We start from the raw sequence: 23,854 nt of genomic DNA on the forward strand, positions 1-23,854 counted from the left end.
ATATTTTATAATTTATATTTATACCAAGATTCATACGTACATACGTGCTGACGATAATGCAGCAACAACATTATCGTCCTTTCCGAATATCATATATTACCTATATTAGAATAAAGTAATCGTAAAACTTCTTTAGACCTTGAGAAATTCCGCGTCAATTTTGTACCTACTGTTTTTTAAACGTCGAGGCTCTTCTCGTTGAAGTTAGATTCAGCGGAGGCTGCGCTACCATGAGGGGAGGTGTACTAAGTAAGGGGGCGCCGGCGCGGCAGTCGCCGTGCGTGTGTTGTTTAGACGCCGCTGTGTGCGCACGAGCATGTCTCGAGACGCGCTCGTGTCGTGCGCGCTGCTGTGCGCGGTGCTGTGCGCGCTGCTGCCCGCCCGGCACGGGGCTGCCGCGGCTGATGTCGAAGGTAAGTTGTTTGTTGAATAGCACTAATATTGCTTATTACACTTAGACTCTGACATGTTATCTTCTGATCTCAATGAAAAATTATAAATAAATAAGTTATTTTTTATATCCTTATATTCATATCAAACTGGTCTGCAATGAAGCTCGTTATGTGTTTGTTACACGGTTACACGTGACCACCCTGCTGACGTCACACACTGCTAACGTTCACAATTATTTTTATTTCCTTTCATAAATTATGACTTTAAACGAGTTTTACGGATACGAATAGTGAATTAGAAGTATAGAAAAAAATTAAACACGAAACAAAATAAAAAATGTCAGTTTAAAACACCGATTCTACGTTTACATACCTACTGTAGCGTGTTTGTGTTACCTTGCATGTGTTTATGTGTGTGAGCACGTGTCGTGTCGCAGGAACCCCGTGTGTCCGCGGCCGGTTCAACGGCACGTGCGTGCTTAGCAAGCGCTGCGAGACGCTCATCCTGGACTACAGGGATAGATCCTTCCCGCCGGTCAGTAGCACTGCTGTACACCAGATGTACATAGCAATTTGTATTATTAGTTTTGAGCTATAAATGTATGGAATGCTGTATTTATAATAATATGTTTGTCTGTTTTATATGTTTAATGGATTGTTACCAAAAATGTCCAAAGCCTAGTGGGTAAGAAGCCGCTTAGTATAGTCGTAGCAAATGCGGCGACTATAGCAGGGTTCAAATCTTGAAATCTTGCAGCAAATACCACTATTTGTATGCAAAGAAAATGAAACTAACACAATTTACGGGATTGCGGGCTCACTGCTGCACGTTTTAATTGTCTTTGTCTACGGAGGCAGTTCAGCATCCGGCTCTCCTAATGGTGTATGATCATCCACTCTCATAGGCTTCAGTACCTAACGCCAGAGGGGCAACCACTGCCCAAATAAAACTGTGCATCTGTGTATAGCCTTATTCACGTAGGCAAAGGTATTTGACAATGGCGCGGCGAAGAACTCCGCGGCTTGCGGTGGTACAAATGTACCACGTGACGCCTGTACCACGAGAGTGTGTTTGTGATATGCCCGGTCCCTGGGTCCACGTAGCAGCACGTCGTGTGCGTGTTGTCGCTGTTGCGGGCCCTTACTGTACCTGACCTGATGTGTCTGTGTGTGTCGTCAGGTGTGCGGGCTGCGCGGCAAGGAGCCCATCGTGTGCTGCACCGACTGTGAGCTCGTGGACAACATCGAGTGAGTTGTTCATTTTGCATATTACATATACACTAACTGAACGATCAGACGATACACGTGCGCGAAGCTACAATAGGAAATGACGCAATTTAAATATTTGAGATAATAACCGATTTACATATTTACTACCTAGCTGTGGTTGTGTATTTCTGTAAACCATGAAAATAATAATAAATATACGTTCTTTCAGTAACATATACCTGACGAGGAGATACAGCCGACTCGAAAAAACAAATAAAAAATCTTGGGACGGTATGTACACTGTATGTTGTCTATATAATACTCCACGAGCAGGTAGTAGCAATGTTAGCTCACAGGACAGGAAGGGATAGCGAAGTACTTCAATCTTCTTCAGATATTTATTCATTGATAGCTCATAGACATCGTAATGTAAGTATGTACATGCGGCCTTAAGCCTAATTGAATTGTGCTGAAGCGGTGTTCCATCACACAACACAAGTCAATATTCAAATTATATTAGATCTTTACGTACAAAATTGCAAATTTGTTTTTATTGTATAGATCGGTGGACGAGCTCACTGCCCATTTGATGTTAAGTGGTTACCGGAGCCCATAGACATCTACAACGTAAATGCCGCCATCCACCTTGATGTATGAGTTCTAAGGTCTCAGTATAGGTAATTACAACGGCTGCCCCGCCCTTCAAACTGAAACGCATTACTGCTTCAGGGCAGAAATAGGCAGGGCGGTGGTACCTACCCGCGCGGGCTCACTCACGCAGGTCGTACCACCAGTAAAGCTTAATTGAAATTCAATTAAAACATCGTTCGCACTATTGATGCTAATAATAAATAAAACGCACCTTTAATTACAAAGATATAATTGTCGCGCATTAAGTGAAATGTGTCAGCCATGTTGGGGGGGGGGGGGTCTTTGCCATAATTGTGCCTTGCGAGAACAAATCAGAAATGAGGAGATTCGCAGGAAAACCATGGTAACCGACATAGCCCAAAGGATTGCGACATTGAAGTGGCAGTGGGCAGGACACATTGCTCGCAGAACGGATGGCCGTTGGGGCCAGAAAGTTCTTGAGTGGCGACCGCGTACTGGAATACTGGAAGACGTAGCGTGGGTAGGCCTCCCACAAGATGGGCCGACGATCTATTGAGGTTCGCGGGGATCCGCTGGATGCAGGCAGCGCAGGACCTTGGGCTCGGGGGCTTGGGGGAGGCCTATGTCCAGCAGTGGACGTCCATGGGCTGATAAGAAGAAGAAGAAAAATAAGTGAAATGTCGCTTAAACGAAATAGCCTTTCACTCCTCAATATTATTATTATTGGATAGCCGATAGACGAAATACGCTTTTTTATGACATTTAAAGTCTGTTTTTTTTTCAGCTTGTATCGATTACGTTCTGAACATACCTGAGTATTTTTGTACTAGTACCGTGACGTTTAATTTTAACAAAGCTTGGGATTCGGAGAAGAAATGTCACAAAATAAGTATTAGTTCGCAGTCACCTGTAGGCGGTGAAGACGCCGAAAGAGCGGAGTTCCCCTTCATGGTAATGCACCGCAGAGATCGTAAGGGCAGTGCACGTGTCGGAGAGGTTCGCATGGGTACTGATGTGCACGTGTGCTGCAGGCGCTGCTGGGGTTCGGACCGAGCGCAGAGGAGGCGCAGTGGCTGTGCGGCGGGTCGGTGCTCTCCGCGCGGTACATCCTCACGGCGGCGCACTGCATCTCCGAGCCACGCCTGTCAGTTCACTCGCCGGCGCCACGCTACCACGCACACGCACACACAGACACTAGACGCCAATAAACAGCACGCCCTGTCGTCCGCAGGGGACCCTTGAAGTACGCAGCTCTCGGCATCCTGAAGCGCTCCGACCCTCCTGAGATCTGGCAGCGGCACACCCTCGCCCAGGTCATCCCGCACCCCGACTACGCCTCGCCCTCCAAGTACCACGACATCGCGCTCCTCAAGACCGAGAAACAGTACGTATTGAACTATCGGTAGTCTACTATGATTTGGACTGCTTCTGCTGAATGTAATTTTATTTACGATAGTTGTGAGCTCCCCAATTGGATTAAGCGTGCGATTCTGCTGATTTACTAGATTTACTAAGCGTATGCTGGAGCGCTCATTATGCGTTATAACATAGTTCTTACAAAACTTCATTGTTAGTCAAGAAATGAAGTGAACGGTATTCCAAGTAGTTTAGCTGTGTGCTCTAGAATAGCACCACCCATCTCCTGCCGCATATGTCTTAAAAGGCTACTCAGGATTTTGTTTTATTTTTAGGTTTCAATTTTGAAATGTCCCTTCAAGTAGCCCGTAATAGCGCGACCGACTGAGCGCGATCATATCGCCACGCGTTGCCGTAGTGTGTGCAACGTTTGGAACAAGTCAGTCCTAAAATCATTCATAAGACTATCGTACACGACTCACCGAAGAATAAGCAGCAGTGTTCTTGGAGTAGTACAGCACGTGTACTTGTGATCGTAGGGCGTAATGAATGGCGTATATGTCTATGGGCCACGATAATTACCACCCTTCAGGTGGGCTGGTAGATCATTCACCTCACTACATAATAAAAAAAATGTTTATGGACTTTAGTTCATAGACATAATTTAGCGGCGTTTTGGCGGCCGAATGGGACGAAGACTTCTTTCTCCCAATCGGTGCCGCGCCGCCGCCGCCTAGCCGGGGGTCCGAGGAGAGAGAGGTCAGAGAGTCTGACACTGAAGGCAGTCTCCTCACGGTCATTGTCACAGGGTAACCTAGGGGGGTCGAGGCTGTGCTGCACGCTACCGTCACTAGCGCGCTGACACCAGGAAGATGGGAAGCGGTCCGCGTGGCCGTCGTCGCCTGACGTACTGTGGACGAGTAGACCAAAAAAAAATAAAAAATCAATTATATAGCTGTATTCCTAGGTTATTGATTTCACTTTTCATTTCACACAAGACCAGTACGACATTTTTTTCGACACTAAAATCAAGCGTTCCGGTAAAACCGTTTAATTTTTTTTATTATAATTATTTTAAGTTTTACCAAAATTTAACGTGGATGGTAGTGATTTACATACCTGATTTATTACCTGAATAAGATAATAAATAAATTATCGAGGCAAATTTTATAGGTCATCTGGTCCCAAAATAAGGTTTCCTGACCTGCCACAACTACAGACTGAAAGACATACTTATTGAATTTTATACATACACACAGGTACATAAATACAGGTTTTGTTGAGTAGGAAGCATATAATAAATCTAAAATTAAACCCAGAAGTGAAAAATCTAAAATCTTTGACCATTTCCATGAAAAGCGACGCTGTCGAAATTTGCTGCCATGATTGACGATGACCCTATGTTCTAGAATAATATTCAACGTGAACGTAGTGCCCGCGTGTTTGTACTCCGGTGTGAACAGTAAGAGAATTGACCCAACACGAGCTCTGGCACTGGGCTGGGGCTACTTGGGGCCGCGGGAACGCTTGGCCGATGTTCTGCAGAAGGTACCTACATATTATACATATAGACACACCTTAAGTCACTTTGAGAATATTATTTTAAGCTCTTTTAGGTTGTCTTGGGAGCTCTCCCGCTACGCGTAATGAATTGCTTGGATTGTTGACGCGTTCGGCTCGTCCTCCTGGACTTGGTGGATCCCGACTTAGGACGTCTCACCTTTCGGGCGATGGAGGTTCTCACGGGACACGGCTGCTTGGCCTGTAACTTGCACCTCGGCGCCCTCTTCCCCCCGGGGCCGTGCCGCCTTCCCTCTTGCCGAGCCGAGAGTTGACGGAGGACGTTCGTGCAACTCCAGCCCCTGTAAGTTACCAGTGACAGTCACCTCCCGATGTGATGATGATGGTCACGGGGTGACCTGAGTGGGTCGAAGCTGCGACTCATGCTACCGCCACTGTAGCGCGCTAGTACCAGAAGGACGAGATGATGCGATGGCGGATGTTGTATGCAGTGTGGTCGGCGCCGTTGCTGTTGTCACCGGATGAGAGTGCAAGAGGAGTCCTTTGGTGGGTAGGGCCCTAATAACATCCTTGGGGCAGCGGTCCACTTCCATAATCTGCGAACTGTAAAGACCCACATACCCTGCGCTTCCTCTCGGTGCGGAAACTACATGTATGACGCATCCTGCTCAAAAAAAGGGACCACTCCTCCACATAACTATACAGCATGATATCAAAGACTGACACAGTGATTGATAGACCAACGTCAGCATACAGAACCAAGCAGGGCGACGCATCACGGTGCTTACAATTTTATTAACCGTCTATAAACGCTTTGACTTCACTTACTTCCTCTTATTTTCTCAGACCTGTTAATATGGGTACAACTATTATGGATGCAACCTTCTTTTCTCGGCATTTATGTAACTTAATTGTAGACTTAATCGTTGGTTAGCACAACATCGGTGTGAGTTTCTTATGAAATATTTAGTCTTCTCACTATTTATTCTCTCTCATCTCATCCTTCACATAAGCAACAGCACCACTCCAAAAATTTCCAGAAAATATCTCAGTGGTGTGATCATAACAAACAACAAGTGGTTTAATTTAATTTCTTATTTGATGTACATCCTTAATGTACAAAATGAATAAGCTACGTCCAAAAATACTACCCCGTGCAACATCAAAATTTGCTTTCTGTGGGCTGTTCCAGATACTCCCCACCCTGTGACACACCAAGCTGCTTGTCGGGGATGAAATACGGGGACACAATGAATTATAGGACAGTGAATGCATCGTTAGACGACTTGTTTTGTCTGAAACTGAGCTGTCTGAGCGATAACAGACCGAAAGATTCGCGCAATTTTCTTTGTTAACTAGCCTCTCAAGAATTTTAGAAGAGGTACACAATATAGATATATGTTTTTAATTATCAGGTGTATCCCCAAAACCTACTTTATGTGCTGGATAAACAGAGAAAAATTTACAATCTTCAAGAAATTCTCCGCTAGACAGGCTTAATTTGATAATGTAGAATAGTGGAACTAAAATTGCAACTTTCAATGTCTTGATTAAAAATATCATTAATCTTAGTGCTTTCTCATTACACAGACCCATCATTATTCTATGTCCTCGTAAAGATCAGGTTTTAATTATAAATATTTACTGGAGCAAAGATACGCTTAGCTTAAGATGAAAAGGTACTCTTCAGTGACCTGAATTCCATTAATAGAATAAATAGATATGACAACACTGAAGCCCTGCACTAGTGTCTGACTTAAATTAAGCTGTAACCAGCTCAGTAGGTTCTTTGTTCTGAACCAATAAACCAAATAAAGGACAAAAGCTTTTCAATGTTTACCATAATCTCTTTGGACTTCCTTTACCATCAGTGATCTGTCAAATCACAAACTCCAGCTTGAGGTTCCGAATGAGGTCGTTACAGAAGTTACGATGGCGATTGGAAGTGATTTCATCGCTAGGATTCTTTTAAAATTAGATATTAATTAAATTTTTTCCTACCTACGCTAATAGTCCTGAGAGACTATGACAATGTCAGCGTAGCCTGACAAGTTATGAAGTCGTTTTCATTTCCGTATACATCGCAGGGCTTCAAATTATGGTTAGACCTACTTATAGCTTTGCTTTGGTGATGTTAATAAACCATTCGCAATCGCAATCGCGGCGTAAATACTTGTACAGTCTTGTTTACTTTTAAGTTTTTCATTTCCTCGATCCAGCTACACAGCGATACACAACGCTGCAACGCTGCAACGCTGCAACGCTGCTACATCTAGCCGCAACCGCAATCTAGTTTTCTCTATTTTTATCCCTCTAATTCTGATGCTAATTACTAGCGGTAAGTCGAATTGCAGTGGTAATTCTTCTATCTGGGGACAACCCCAACATGCCACCCCCAACCCTATTTTTGCAATTTTCAAGTGATACTGAAAGTTCGGTTATACTCTTTTGCTCTCTTGATTACCAATCAAGACACTGATAGGTTACTCGCACTCACGGCATTTAGGCGGAAAAGCGAGCTTGCTTTATAAATTAATTGAATGTGGTCATTCTGTACTAGGTCGAAGTGAGCGAGTTCACCACTGAGGAGTGCTTGACGCAATATCCTGAGCACCGGCACCTGCTCGACGGGTTCGACAACAGCACGCAGATGTGCTACGGAGACCGCGACACACCGCACGACACTTGCGAGGTTACCTTTGTTCTCATAACTTGAATAGTCCAGATGCACGATTGAATTGTCTCATATGATAACGTGTTGTGACAGGGTGACAGCGGCGGTCCCTTGATCCTGCACGAGAGCGAGGCGGGCTGCACCAGGGCTGTGTTTGGCGTGACGTCATCAGGCGTGGCGTGTGGCGACGCGGGCGCCGGCCTCTACACGCGCGTCGAGCCCTACAAGCCCTGGATTGAGAGCATCGTCTGGCCTTGAGACCTTGTGACCTAATAAAAATATTGCTTAGTTATATATAATATGTTCTTTTCTTTTTAACCGATTTCCAAAAAAAGAGACTCATGGTTAACGGAGTTGAGACATGAACAGTCTGCGAGTCCACCATCTCGCAGAAGGAGGCGGTGGAACGGGAGAGGGAGAGCTCTTCTTCCCTCTGGGCGCCGTGCCGCCGCCGCCGAGCCGGGGGCCGGAGGAGGGCGTTTGTCCAGCTTTGGCCCCTATGAGCAGGCAGTCTCCTCCCGGTGATGGTCACGGGGCGACTTAAGGGGGTTGAGGCTACGCCGCACGCTACCGTCACTCTAGCGCGCTGGCACTAAGAGGACGGGACGACAAGTCGGCGGCTGCAGACTGCGATGCGGCCCGCATTTCCGTCGTCGCTGTCGTCGTCGAACATTCTGTGGAAAAGCAACCCGCGTTCCGACCCGGCAGGCTGGTTCTGGCCCAGCGGGGTATCCCGGAACATCAGCGGCATCGCCCGGGCGGCCTGGTAGGGCCGCCGTACCGCGGAGACCGACGTCGTTGGTCATCGACTATCGCCTCGACGACCCGTCGGTCGGGCGTCCTCGGGGTGGCACCGCGTGTCTGGTTGAAGTGTTGACCGCGGGAACCCCCCTACTCTGACCGGGTTTTGACCCCGGACGGAGATCAGACGTCGGGTATAAGAGTGCAGTCGTTTAGTAGGTGGGCCCTAAAATTCCTTGGGCCCGCGGTCTGCTCCCAACACCTTGCAGATCGTTGAGTCCCACATACCCCACGCGCCCCCTAGGCGCAGGGACCTCGCAGGAGATTCTTACCCCGACCAGAAAAAAAAAGAAAAAAGTAGCTACTTGAGTTTCAGGGAGCCACGCGGGAGTGTTTAAAATAGCAGTTATTTTACTGCATCTGTTGGACACGTCTAAATTGTCTAACAATAAAATCTGACTGATGGTACCACTTCTGGGTGCATGGCTGGCCTAACCCGCGGCTGTTGATTGTGACTGGGTGGCCGCTATATCAACCCTTCCTATTGCGGTGCTCTGTATCATTCCTTTTGCGTGCGTTATCTCATAAATATATTGTGTTGTTTTTGCAGAACAAAAACTTCATATCTTAAAAAAATTAAAGAAAAATTCCATTAAGAAATCAAATGTAACTTAGACGTCAAAAATGAAGCGCGTTTTAAGTATGAACAATTTGGAGTTCCCTGGTCGCAATCATCACAAACCAAAACCAGCCACAGTGGGATGGGTTCCAGTGTTCCTGTCGTACGCCAAGGGGCAAGTCCACACTAGACTGTCGACATATTGAGGCGTGCGGCTACGAGCTGTGCTGTGGCTGTAGGCTCTCATACACAGGACACACTAAGAGATACATTTCGGTTAGAGCCAACGAGCACATGGGGTCTGCACAAGTCTGCAGTTTGTGAACGCGCTCTAGTCTAGTGGTACTAACCACTAACTAAACAGTTTATAGGATTTGATTAAAATCCAAATAATCGCAAACGAAAAGATAGTTATACGTATATATTTTTGGGTTATATCTATAATAAAATGAAAACGCCCTTTATTGCCTTTGTGCTTACACGTAGACCGGCGCGGCGCGGCGCTGCGCAACTGGCGTACAGTAATGCAATAATTACATGAGTATCCTTAACATAACGCTTAAGTGTCCCTACATATAAAAGTGTGAGATATCAAACCAATTCCTAAATGCATTCGATACCTGTAATTCTAAAATGTAGCTATCTCGCTCTTAACTCAACTTCCGTCTTGTCTTTTCCTAACAGTGTTCGGTTAAGTGTGCGCTCCTATAATTAAATAATACTTATTAGTTAATTAAGTGTTTTAATCCATATATGAAAGTGGCGACGAGGATTCTAACCAAGAAAAGCAAGTACAAATTAATAAATCAAGGTCGTACACTAAATAATTATAGCATTTTAATAAATAAAAATTTCAACAAGGCTTCAGTGTGAACTTAGTTGTGAACGATATTGAGCCGCCATGATCTAAAGGCAGTCCTAATATCTATGTACCCTCAAATTTAAAATACAATGTGTTAAACTAACGCGTGATTAACTTCAAGGACATCTACCTTCGATAAGCAATAATCAAATTACATTATTAATTCATGTCGAAAATAGAAGAAAAAAACGACGATCTAGACTATTACGACATAGAAAACTCGGATCTTGAACAACCTGATATAGTGACGCTAGTTAAACAAGGCAAACGCACATTTATATACAAGTGTAACAAACAACAACTACAAAATATTCTTGAGAGTGAAAACGTAACTTATAAATCGGAAGCAACACTTGATCAACTACGAAAATTAACGAGTGATTACTATAAATTAAAAGAAACTAACAAAAATAGTGCTCAGTTATCAGCCAACATGTCACTTATATCAAATTTGAAATCCTTTGATGGAGAAAAGTGGTCAGTGTTCCAGGAACAGTTAGACTGTTTCTTTATCGTTAATGAAGTGTCCGATGAAAAAAAAGTACCACTATTAATCACTAAATTAGCACCCAAAGTTTATGAAGTCCTCTCTTATTTATGTAAACCAAAAAAACCACAGGATCTAAAATTTGACCAACTTTGTTTCAAGTTAGCAGCAAAATATGATCAAAAACTACCATCAGGCATTGAAAGAGCAAATTTCAGACAGCGGAACCAGGCACCGAATGAAAAAGTAGAAGATTACGTCTTGGAACTGAGGAAACTTGCTGCAAAATGTAACTTCAAAGATATGGAGGACCAAGTCAAAGAGAAACTAATGAACGGAGTGTCCTCAAAAATGATAAAGTTTGAATTGATGAAGAGTGCTGGTGATGCAACACTAGAAAGGTGTATTGAATTAGCCCGCACTGTTGAAGCAGCAATATTACAAGCAAACGGGGCCACAAATGAAGTTTCGGAAATATTTGTCTACAAATCAACCAATAAAACACCACAACAGCAAAGAAATACCTACCAACAAAAAAATCAATGTTACTGCTGCGGAAAATGGAACCACCTAAAGCGGGACTGCAGACTCAACAGAAAATATTGCTCTGAATGTGGAATTCAAGGACATATCTTCAGAATGTGTCCCAAGAAGCAAAGAAAAGTAAATGTTCTGCAGGAAGATAACCAACAAAAGGATAAAAATACAGATAATGAACCCACTGAGTTTGAACCAAAATATTATGAAACATATGCTTGTAACACTGTGAGTAAAATACCACCTTACTACATAACCATAAAAATGGAGGAGTGTAAGCTACCATTTCAACTAGACACAGGCTCAGAAGTGACAGTAATCACGGAAAAGGACAAAAATGACATTTTAATAAACCATTTACTGCAAGATTGTGACATAATATTTAAAAATTTCGATCAATCCACAACAAGGCCACTAGGCATAGTTCATAATATATCTGTAGAATATGGTAACAGAAGTATTTACTTAAAAGCTTTTGTAGTAAAAAATAAGTCACCCCGCATAATAGGCAGAGATTGGCTAAACGCCTTAGGTTTGTGGCCACCGAAAATAGGAAAAGAATTTGAAATTTATAATAATAATATTTTAAATGTTTCAGATGCACAAAATAGTATAGAAAAAAAATTCGCAGCAGTATTCAGCCCAGGCTGGGGAAATTTCAAAGGCGATGTCATAAATTTAGTTTTGAAAAAGGAGGTAGAACCCAAGTGTTTACCAGTGAGACGCGTACCATATGCTCTTAAGGACAAAGTAAATAATGAAATAAAAAGATTATTGGACAATGGTAGGATCACAGTAGTAAAACACAGTAAATGGGGCACCCCTGTAGTACCAATTTTAAAATCGGATGGTTCAGTAAGATTGTGTGGAGATTACAAGTTAACAGTAAATAAGTGTTTGGAAGTAGATCATTTCCCTTTACCGCATGTTGAAGACATTATGAACACCCTACAAGGGGGCGAATATTACTGCGAATTAGACTTAAAAGAAGCATATTTGCAAGCGCCTTTAAGTTTAGAAAGCCAGGATTGCACAACCATTGTAACCGAGATAGGAACATACAAATATAATTATTTACCATATGGGGTCAGTTCAGGACCTGGTGCATTTCAGCGTCTAATGACTAAAAAGTTGGAAGGTATACCAAACATAATTGTTTTCATCGATAATATCTATATAAAGGGAGATAGTTTGCAAGATACTTATGAAACATTATGTAAAGTTTTGGGCAGACTACAAGAAAGTGAATTTAAGTTAAAAAAAGAAAAATGTAAATTATTTACAAAATGTTTAGAAGTATTTGGTTTTAGAGTAGACAAAAAATAAAATTAGTATTATTAAAACTAATATAGAACCTATTCTAAATACACCAAGGCCTACTAACCTATCATTATTAAAATCTTTTCTAGGAAAAGTTAATTATTATTCAAAATTTCTCAAAAATCTAGCAACTTTGATAACACCATTGTATGAATGTACTAAGAAAAATAAATTCCTTTGGACTGATAAGTGTGAAAAAGCATTCCTAATAGTCAAGCAGAAATTAGCGAATGTTTCTAGCCTTCAGCATTATAATATTAATTGGCCTTTGATATTAACTTGTGATGCCTCAGAAACAGGATTGGGGGCAGTCCTATCAAATAGGAATGAACAAGGTATAGTTCAGCCTATAGCTTTTGCCAGTAAAAAATTAAATGATACAGAAAAAAAATATGCTACTATAGATAAGGAAGCAATGGCTATAATATTTGGTATAACTAAATTCTACAACTATATATATGGCAGACACTTTGAGTTGGAAACAGACAATGCTGCATTAGTACGAATATTTGGCCCAACAAAAAGTATACCTAAAATGGCAGCAAAAAGGTTACAACATTATGCTATCTTTTTGTCCGCTTTTAATTACAGGGTGCGTCATATTAAAACATGTATGAATCCGGCAGATTATTTATCAAGAACTGTAACAAAATTTGAAAATAATTGTATAAATGACCATTCGTTAATTGTAAGTGCTAATTTAAGTAGTATTTATCATGTAAACAATGCTGAAATAGAAACATTAGATTGGAAGAAAATTCAAAGTGAAACAAAAAAAGATGTAATATTGACTAAAGTAGTTCGCTATATGATGGATGGTTGGCCGCATAAAAAACAAATAACTAAAGAAATGAGGCCATTTTATATTAGAAAAAATGAACTAAGTATTGACAGAGAATGTTTGTTTTGGGGGTTTCGTATTATTGTACCAGTATCTTGTAAAGATCAGATACTATCTGAAATACACAAAAGTCATTTTGGTATTGTGCGTATGAAAGAAATTGCTAGATCATACTTCTGGTGGCCTAAATTAGATAGGGACATAGAATTAGTAACACAGACTTGTATGATTTGCTTACAAAATAGTAAGACCCCACCAAAAACTCAAAAACCATGGCCAATACCACCTGGTCCATGGCATAGACTTCATGCAGATTTCTTAGGACCGTTTTACAATAAAATGTATTTAGTAGTAGTTGACAGTTATTCTAAATGGCCGGAAGTATTTGAAATGAGTAATATCACTTCAAACAAAACAATAGAAGCTTTTAAGAATATATTCTCAAGATTTGGGTTACCAAACCACTTAGTAACAGACAATGGTAGAAGTTTCACTAGCTCTGAATTTAGGGATTTTTGTAAACGCAATCAAATAAAACACACATTCTCAGCTCCTTACCACCCAGCCACAAATGGGGCAGCTGAGAGGTTTGTAGGAACTTTCAAAACAGCTGTTACAAAAATTAAAGAAAACGGTCACACCTTATCAACAGCAATTAATATATTTTTAAATGACTATAGAAGCACACCACAGAAAAGTACAGGGGTAGCACCATCAAAACTTATGTTGGGGAGGGAAATAAGGAATAGATTTAGTTTGTTACGTCCACCACCTATAGAGGAAAACATGAAGAATGTAGTCAGCAAAAGGAAGATAGGAAGTAGAAAAACTAATTTGATAGTGGGGGAAAAGGTTATGGTTAGAGACTATAGGAAGGAAGCTAAGCCATGGGTCCAAGGTGTAGTACTAGCTGAGTTAGTGCCAGGTCTTACATATATGATAGATGTGGAAGGTCAAACATGGAAACGGCACGTCGACCAAATAGTTTCATGTTCACAGTGTGATGATTAAAAGCAATATACATTTGTGTAGTTAAGAGGTATTGTAATCTATGGCTGACGGCATTTATGTTTATTATAAGTTGGGGAGAGTGTGAGATATCAAACCAATTCCTAAACGCATTCGATACCTGTAATTCTAAAATGTAGCTATCTCGCTCTTAACTCAACTTCCGTCTTGTCTTTTCCTAACAGTGTTCGGTTAAGTGTGCGCTCCTATAATTAAATAATACTTATTAGTTAATTAAGTGTTTTAATCCATATATGAAAAAAAGTATTATTACCAACTCCTAAAACGCGCAGAACATTTTCCAGAAAAGCTACCAGGTGACTGTACCAAAGATAACAACTACTTTTAAATATTGTTACTTTTAATCGAAATATGAATAATATTGGGTGTCCATTAAGATGCAATATTTAACAAAAAAAATAAAAAAAATATTTATAATAATGCTTTATTTATTTCCACGCATAGTACACATTAAACGATAACCATTGGTAACTTATTAACCTATAATTCAATTATATTTATGACACTAGATGAATTTAGTTTGTAATTATAAATTCTATTTTGTAATTAGTTTAATTTTATTTGTTTTAATTATCCATTACCAAAGCCTCCACCAAGGAATGCCAGTTTATATACTAGCCTGGCTTAATTAATTTACCATTATGTTTAATTGATGAGGGGTTTCCGAAAATAAAATATGTCCTCGGCAAATCTAAGATGACTTAAAAATTTACCATTTATAATAATACCTTGATTGGACCATGGCGGCTCTCCCATTACGTATTGTAAAACGGCTATGAATAATTTTGGTGAGATGGGGTCTCCTTGCCGGACACCTCTCCTTATGTTGATTACTTCGCCTACTCGGCCCAGTTTAGCTCTACTTGTGCTGTTAGAGTAAATATTTTTTTGGATATTTATATAATTTTCATTTTTGTTTAGTGGTTTCAGCGGTTCCGGATGCTCTCGTGTGACATTGAAGCAAAAGCTTTTTTGTAGTCGATGAACGCTAAATACAGGGGTTTATTGAATTCTGAATATTTTTCTATCACATGTTCAACCACTTGGATATGAAGTTCTAAATCCGACTTGTTCGATCGGTTGGTGACCATCAATGACTGGGGCTATTCTTTCAAGTAGACAGGACGCAAAAAGTTTATAAAAACAAAAGGCATTATATGGCAAAAGACATTATATAAAAACAAAAGGCAGGCTTATAGGACGGTAGTTGCCTATATCAGCTGGGTCGCCCTTTTTTTGTATAGTGGCTTTTTCGCCAAGTATTTTATTCCATAGTATAGTAATTGGTGTCAGTAGTAGAGTCTTCGCAACCTTAATATATTCATTGGTGATTCCACCTGGACCTCGGCTTTTTCCTGGCTTAAGTCTCGTTATTTGTTTCAATATTTAATTTTCTGTAAACTAGTGTGTTGGAGAGATATCTGTGTATCTATAGGAAACTATTTTTGATTTTGTGTGTCTGATTGTCTGTATAGATTAGCGTAGAAGTGAGTAGTGGCATTTATGATTTCTGTGCGAAAATTTAACAAATCAGACATATAATAAAACAATGTGAGACTTGGACACAGTACGGACGCGCCGACTTACTCCACGCGGGCCATAGAACGGCGCAGCGGAGCAGAGATCAGTAGAGATGCATGAACTGCACGACCACGATGAGGTAGGTGACGCAGATGCTGAGCACGGTCACGGGCAGCGTGCAGTCCAGCGAGAGCACCCGACACGCGCGGAGCCGGAACGGCCGAGCCGAGACGTACCCCGCGAACTGTTTCACTTTGCGACGATCATCTTCCACTGAACAGAAAAGTACTCATCACTATCAGTCAACAACCGACTTATTGTAAGGGATCCTATCATGGGAATCACTCTACGGAATTGTCAGAGGTTGACCTGTGAGGCGATACTGACGTCATCAAACCAAAGTCCATTCCACAACTTTCCCTTATTTTCGAGCGTAGGTGCATATTATTATGTCTTACATATTGGCTCGCTCTACAAGCTAGTTTTTGACAGATTTCAACTATAGACTATGTTCAAGTAATAATTATATTTACCTCTAATAAATAAAACAGCAATTTCAATTAAGCCCCACTAAAGTTGACAAACAGCAAGGAAACAAAGTTAAGTAAACATATGCAATGAATGTAATTTTAAATAAATAACAACTCATGCCGAGACGTAGTGCACCGGACTGCACCAATTGTGCGAAAAATACCGCCGTGCAAGTAAACATGTGCACATGGTGTTTGTTGATTTCATTTTTAATTTTAATTTATTTAAATAAGTACTGCCACATCACAAACATCTAACATTGAAAATAAATTTAAACTATTTAATTTATGGCCTGATGCATGTGACAACAATGGCGTACATAGCATTGGTAATTCATCGGCTCGAAAATGGAATATAATAATAATAATAAAAAAAACAGTACTATTTGTTGAAATATTAATAAAAATGTCTAAAAATTTCATGTTAAATCAAAAAGAAGAAAAGAAGAAACGTTAATACAATGTCAAGCAACAGCAAGTCAGTTAAAGAACAACAAATGATTAACGATTAAAGTTAAGGTACGTTTTTTTGATTAAGGTACGTTGATTTGGAAAAAGCGATTTGGAAAGATCAGTCGAACAAAAACCGAGCACATGTTTTATGATTTTGGTGGTTCTTCAGACTTCACGCCAATCGCCTTAGATGGTGTATACCTGCCAGTCTGCTTCGACTTCAAGTACCTCGGCTCCATACTACAGAACGACGAGAACATAGACCGGGACGTAACAAACCGACAGAATGCCCCTTCAGCTCAAGGAAAAAATTTACAAAGCGATCATTAGACCAGTCGTGCTGTGTGCATCTGAGTGTTGGGCGACGAAAGAAAAGCATGAAAAAGGAGTGCATGCGGCAGAGATGCGAATGTTGAGATAGATGTGTGGAGTGACAAGAATGGACAAGATAAAGAATGAGTATATCAGAGGAAGTGTGAAAGTATCCCCAGTAAGCAACAAATTAAAGAGCGGACGGTTAGCGTGGTATGGACATGTGATGCGTAGAGAGAAGATGCATGTAACTAGAAGATGTATAAAAATGGTAGTGCAAGGTAGAGGGAGAAGAGAATGATGATAAGAGAGAAAGAGTAGTGGGGAAGAGGTCGACCGAAGAAGACAAGGATGGAGTGTGTGAATGACGATATGAGAGAGAAAGGAGTGAGTGCTGAGATGACGGCTGATAGAAGAGAATGGAAGAGAAAAAATAGCTGTGCCGACCTCCTCTAGTGGGGTAAGGTGAAGAAAAAGAAGAAAAACTGAGGTGATTTTCTAAATGAAAACGTTATTAATTATTATTATTATTATTAAAACGTATGTAATACATAATTGTCGCGGCGGTTCCACAGATTTGAGACGCCATCATTCCTAAACGCCCCGTAGTATGTGAGTGTCCGTGAGGTGATAATCAATTAATTACTTCTAGTTATTGAATGTTAATGACAGATATGTTAATGTGTATGCAGCTGAGTACTGTGACCAAATAGCTCTTACGCAGGGAGTCGTCTCTCTGTAGAATGTTGTTGAGAGTGACTTTTATTTTCTGCGCCTCGCTCGCCATCATGTCCGCTGCGAGCACCGGCGCGAACGCAGCCGAGAACAGCAGGACAGTTTCCAGATAACGAGGTGCTGCCGTAATGAGTTTCATCTGAAATATGCAAACTTTTGTTTAAGATTTATATTTGAAGTGAAACTTCTTTATCGGCGTTGGAAAAAAATTTACCGTCACATTTTTCGGTTACGCGTCACATTTTTCCGTTACGCGCCATCTTTTTTGTATTCATGTCTATGATAATAAAATCCTTTTGTTTAAACTTTATCTAATTTAACTTTATTTAACCAATTTCTAGAAAGTTGCATGTAGATCATTTTTCGAAAAATAAGGCCATAAAAAAGTTTCACTTCTTACGTGTGTACACTAGTACACGCACACATTTTTTTTCACATTCTTTTTTTTTCTACCTAGGCTGATTGATAGCCTTGAGAGGCTAAGTCAGCGTAGCCTAACAAGTAAAGGGTGATTTTTAATAGCTATAGGAAATGATTTAAAAAAAAACACATAAAATTTAGAAAAAATCATGAAATCTTTATTTCAATTGATAGTACGATCCGTATAATTTAATGTTTGAAGATTATTTCATGAAAATGTTGACCACGGCTGCGCCTCAAACGGTCCATCCGCTTAGTCCAATTTTGGCATTCTCTTTCCAACATTTCGGCTGGTATCTCACGAATAAATGCTTCAATGTTGTCTTCCCATGCGTTGATCGAAGCGAGCTTGTCAGCATAGACATGAGCCTTAACATAGCCCCACAAAAAATATTCTAAAGGCGTTAAATCGCACGATCTAGGCGACCAATTGACCAGTTCCAAACGTGAAATAAAAAAGTGGATCTTCCGTCAACCTTTCAAGAGCCCACTCACCAAAAATTCTGCGTTGTGGTAGGTCTTTCGGCTTCAATTCTTGCACCAGCTGTATTTTGAAAGGCTTCATACCTAAATCCTTTCACAAAATTTTCCAGGTTGTTGAGTAACAGAGGCCCAATTGCTGCGAACGTCGCCGAATCGATAATTGATGGTCATCGCTAACACTGGCCGATACAGCTGCGGTATTTTCTTCAGTTCGCACTGTACGTAAGCGTGATGGTGGTTTAATGTTCAACAGTGTAAATTTGATGCGAAATTTAGTCACAATAGCCCGAATGGCCGCTTCAGTGGGTCGATTAAACTGACCATAAAATGGAAGAACCACGCGAGATGATCTTTCTTAACAGAGCACGCATTTGGTAATAAAATTTAATGAATTGTAAGCGTTATTCGTTTGTAAGACGATTTATGGTTAAATTATATACCAAACTGAAGATGTTTGACCATAACACAAAACACGAAACATGCGTGAGTTTTCAAAATCAGTGTTGCCAAAAAGAAAATAGCTAAAAAATCACCCTTTAGGTGACCTTACGGGGCCCATACCTAACGATGTTGCTAACACTAACCGTAGCAAGAGCAGTGTTTCGCAGAATCTATCACCGCATCGGACCCAGATGATCCAGTGAGAAACTTAGTGAGCTGTGTCTGTAGGTTAATTTGCTGGCCGAGTGCTTCGTTGCAAGCGACGGGTTCGACGAGATTGGTGCCCGGTGCTTGAGGTACCTAAAAGCACCGTTAATGGATCGGGAGGATCCGTAATAATGTGTTTTGGGCGACGTCGAGTGTTTACTATTCGGTCCGCAGGATCGAGAATGTTTGGTGGTTTTGGTATTTCCCTATTTTTACGAGTTCGTCCATGGCCGATCGCGTTATGATTACGCGTCGCTTAGTGAATCTAGGTAGTTATCATTTTGGTTTTGTGCTTGTTGATTCGGAGACCAAAACTGAAGACAACTGTTTCGACGCGATTTAGTAATTCGGCAATCAGATCTTTGCTTGTAGCCGGCAGAATGGTGTCGTCAGCATAGCGAACATTGCGTATGTTTTTGCCACCAATGGACACACCATCAGTCCACTCATCTAGAGCGATTCTTATAATTGTCTCGATGTAAATGTTAATCAAGAGAGGTGATAAGATACACCCCTGCCGGACTCCAGCGCTGAAACGCAGGGGTTGTGAAGCATGGTTTTCCACCTTTACTGAAGCTGTATTGTTTTCATCAGCCGTTCGTAGGACATTTATAAGATGATTCGGCACTCCCATTTTTTTTAAAGACTCCATTGCTGTGGCCATTTTACAGAGCCCAATGCTTTTTGAAAGTCAACAAAGCAGATGAATGTTGGCATATTGAACTCTCTCGCCTTCTCCATTATTTGTCGCACAAAAAAGTACTGTTCTCTTGTTCCTTTCCCCTCTGCAAAACCAGCTTGTTCTGGCGCTGTGTGTTGCTAAAACTTTTTAACCGTTCATTAAGGATATGTTTTTTAATATTTTTTTATTGCTTAGATGGGTGGACGAGCTCACAGCCCACCTGGTGTTAAGTGGTTACTGGAGCCCATAGACATCCACAACGTAAATGCGTCACCCACCTTGAGATACAAGTTCTAAGGTCTCTAGTATAGTTACAACGGCTGCCCCACCATTCAAACCGAAACGCATTACTGCTTCACGGCAGAAATAGGCAGGGTGGTGGTACCCACCCGCGCGGACTCATAAGAGGTCCTACCACCAGTAATTACGCAAATTATAATTTTGCGGGTTTCATTTTTATTACACGATGTTATTTCTTCACAGCGGAAGACAATCGTGAACATTTGTTGAGTACGTATTTCATTAGATAAATTGGTACCCGCCTGCTGGATTCGAACACCGGTACATCGCTTCAACACGAATGCACCGGACGTCTTACATAGGCGGCACTGAAATTTCGGGAATTAACGAAGTGACACAACATTACTATTTAAAAATGTATTTATTGCTTTTCGAAGTATTCTCCGCGAAATTTGACACATTTTTCCATACGATGAAACCAATCATTGAAGCAACCATTCCATTCGGAAGTTGGGGTCTCTAAAATGGCCGTTTTGTAGGCGTCCACAGCTTCTTCAGGTGATGAAAATCTCTGTCCACGCAATTTATTCTTTATTTTAGGGAAAGTATAGAAATCATTAGGGCTTAGGTCGGGGCTGTACGGCGGATGGTCTAATAATTCTATGTTTTCTTGCTCTAAAAACTCTTTTGTTCTGTGCGCGGTGTGAGAACTCGCATTGTCGTGATGGAGGATGATGCGGCGGTTGCAGTTCTCTTTAGTTCAGAAACGTCCTGTGGCAAACAAATGCTAGCATACCATTCTGCATTAACCGTTCTTTGTCCCTCAAGAGGAATAGTCGTAACATGGCCGGTTTTGGAGACAAACGTGGCCACCATTTTTTTTGCAACACTCCGTGAACGAACAATTTTGGTTGGCTTTAACTCATTTTCGAACACCCAAACTCGTGACTGGTTTTTTGTTTCGGGATCGTACGCGTATATCCAGGATTCGTCACCTGATACAATGTTGTATACAGCATTTGAGGATCCTGCGTGGAATCTTTCGAGAGTTCTGACGCACCAAGTAACGCGAGCCGCTTTTTGCTCTTCACAGAGCGAATGCGGTAACCATCGGGAAAACAACTTTTTTACACCTAATTGTTCATGCAAGATTATTTGTATTTGACTCATGCCAATGTCTAAAGTTGCCTGAATTTCGCGGTATGTCACATGTCGATCTTCCTCAATCAGCTTACGCACAGCATCAACGTTTTCTTGGGTGACTGCAGTTTTTGGACGACCTTGACGGGGATCATCACTGAGCTTGACACGTCCACGTTGAAACTCAGAAAACCAGTGATAATTTGTGGTTTTGTATGGGGCTTCATCACCAAATGCAGAAATCATCCGGTCAACACACTGTTTTTGTGTTAAACCACTTCGAAAGTCATAATAAATCATCGCTCTTGAATTTTCTAGAGTCAATTCCATTTTCTCAACGACTAAACAAGTTTGACAAAACCTCGTGACAAGACCGAGAATCTTTTTTTAAATAAATAAATGGTATTCGATTTTTAAAACCAAGGAGTTTTCAATTAAAAAGATTTTAATATGACAGGAACAGTGGAAATATTCCATTCCCGATACTTTTAGTGCAGCCCTCGTATCTGTTAGGCCACGACGACTTCTGTAGTAGAATTTTGCTACAGTATGATATCAGAGCAATATTTGATTATAATTTACTAACATGGATAAATATTCATATACATTTTAAGACAAAAACAACCTTTGAAGCAACGGCCGCGTCATGTTTTGAACTTAACGGTCGTTTTTAGTTGTCATTTTTAATAGAAAAATTAATAAAATCCAAACGATTTTTGTAATGAGATCAATATTTTAAAGAACTTAATTAAAAGTATTACAAAGGATTAGAAGAAGTATTAGAAGAAGATAAGGAGGAATATTTTAGTCGCAAATGTATAAATTTCGTCTTCAAAGATGTGAACACACCCAAGCCTCCGGATTCCCGATTCGTAACAGACCGGGCATGTAATAGCCGCTGTTGAAAAAATTTTGATACGGCGTTAAAATAAGATATATATATATGTGGGGAGTGTTATTTTTATTACCTTTTTTTCAGTTTGTTTTTTTTAATATTTATTTTGTGCCTGTTGCAATGGCAACATTCTATTAGATTCACAAAGAGATAGTAGTTTAAGGTTAGAGGGGGTAGTTCAAAAATGGAATAGTTTGAGAAAGACGTGTACGAAGTGATTGTGAAGTAAAATAAAGAATTTCGCTATATTCATCCCACTTTTACTTATGAACGATCCCACAACTATTTTGGGGGCTCGTCCGGGATTGAGAAAAGTATCAGTGTGGAAGAACTATGAAGATTTACGAAGATATTATCAACAAAATACAAGCAACCGGCAAGTCATTCTGAATTTGTTTTACCAACCCGAGCTAGAATAAAACGAAGGTAGTAGTACAACAGTTCGTTCAAAGTTATTCAAGAAATCGAGCACGTTAGACTGTATTACCGATACAATCGCTGCACCGAATGCTTCGGGATGCGGATTATGATTCGATGTTTGAAATGCATATTTGAAAAAATGCTTTGGGACACTGTTTATTACGTCATTATAAATTAATATTTTTACGAATAAATATACGAAGATGAAATGAAAATATGATGTTCAAGACGGCAAGTTTTACGATTAGTGCACTTTACGAGTAACGATTATTCGCGTTTTACGAAGAAAGTTATTATGATGATAAGAAGATTTTGCGAATATTAAGACTTAACGAATATCAGACGTTGCACTTACGACTTGACATTACGACTTAACAAAAAATTTACGAAGAACATTTTATAAGAAGGTTAAAAACACAAGAACATCGATTTATTTCGAAAATTCAAAACTTAGGTACCTAACCATTAAAGATGCCGCCGAAGAAGGATATTAAAGAAGCAGAAGATCGCGAATCTCGAAATGACCCACCTTATATCCCGTTCCGTGATTTGGAGGAGTTATTAACAACTTTTAGTGGTGATGATACTTACCCTATAATATTATGGTTTGACGAATTGGAGGATACGGCACAACTGATGAACTGGACGGAAACCGAAAAACTTATCTATGCAAAACGCCTGCTTCGTGGAACTGCCAAGTTATTTTTACGGTCACTAGGAAGTGTGAAAGATTGGGCAAAGCTAAAGAACGAATTCGAAGAAGAATTTGGTCCGAAACTAAATAGTGCTGCCATACATAAGAATCTCAGTTCACGAAAAATGAAAAGTGATGAGACGTACCAGCAGTATTTTCTCCACATGAAAGAGTGTGCACTTCACGGTAATATTGAAGACGATGCTCTTATAGAATATGTTATCGATGGCATCCGAGACAGTGAGTCTAACAAATCTATGTTGTATGGTGCATCAAACCTTAAAGATTTCCGTAAGAAATTGAAGGACTACAGTGATATGAGGAAGAAAATATCAAACCGCCCCACTACGTCTAATACCACTCCTCAATGTCCTCAAATTCGAAGAAACTACAACGGGAAGCGATGCTTTAACTGTGGTGACTTAGATCATCAAGCACCAGCTTGTAAGAAGGGTATCAAATGCTTCCGATGTAATGAATT

General features: G+C 40.6%; 3 protein-coding genes across 3 annotated transcripts; 2 read left to right on the forward strand and 1 right to left on the reverse strand.

The window, feature by feature from the left end:
* Nucleotides 1-251: 251 nt before the first annotated feature.
* Nucleotides 252-8,063, forward strand: LOC114251795 (venom protease-like). The gene is made up of 10 exons (XM_028186186.2): nt 252-413; nt 830-927; nt 1,573-1,640; nt 1,831-1,892; nt 2,998-3,164; nt 3,245-3,357; nt 3,445-3,597; nt 4,979-5,117; nt 7,651-7,782; nt 7,858-8,063. The coding sequence occupies exons 1-10, from the start codon at nt 317-319 to the stop codon at nt 8,020-8,022; spliced, it is 1,194 nt and encodes a 397-aa protein (XP_028041987.2). The 5' UTR covers nt 252-316; the 3' UTR covers nt 8,023-8,063.
* A 2,356-nt stretch (nt 8,064-10,419) lies between these two features.
* LOC149501701 (uncharacterized) lies at nt 10,420-15,080 on the forward strand. Its single transcript, XM_089731754.1, has 4 exons — nt 10,420-11,284; nt 11,609-12,148; nt 13,824-14,085; nt 15,053-15,080. Exons 1-4 carry the CDS (start codon nt 10,420-10,422, stop codon nt 15,078-15,080), a joined length of 1,695 nt encoding a protein of 564 aa, XP_089587880.1.
* On the reverse strand, nt 14,695-20,043 carry LOC114251796 (uncharacterized). Its single transcript, XM_028186187.2, has 3 exons — nt 19,972-20,043; nt 17,737-17,890; nt 14,695-15,994 (listed from the first exon to the last, which is right to left on the reverse strand). The coding sequence occupies exons 1-3, from the start codon at nt 20,041-20,043 to the stop codon at nt 15,825-15,827; spliced, it is 396 nt and encodes a 131-aa protein (XP_028041988.2). The 3' UTR covers nt 14,695-15,824.
* Nucleotides 20,044-23,854: the final 3,811 nt, after the last annotated feature.

The sequence above is a fragment of the Bombyx mandarina genome, chromosome 12 (genome assembly GCF_030267445.1).
Source record: "Bombyx mandarina strain Sakado chromosome 12, ASM3026744v2".
NCBI lineage: Eukaryota > Metazoa > Arthropoda > Insecta > Lepidoptera > Bombycidae > Bombyx > Bombyx mandarina.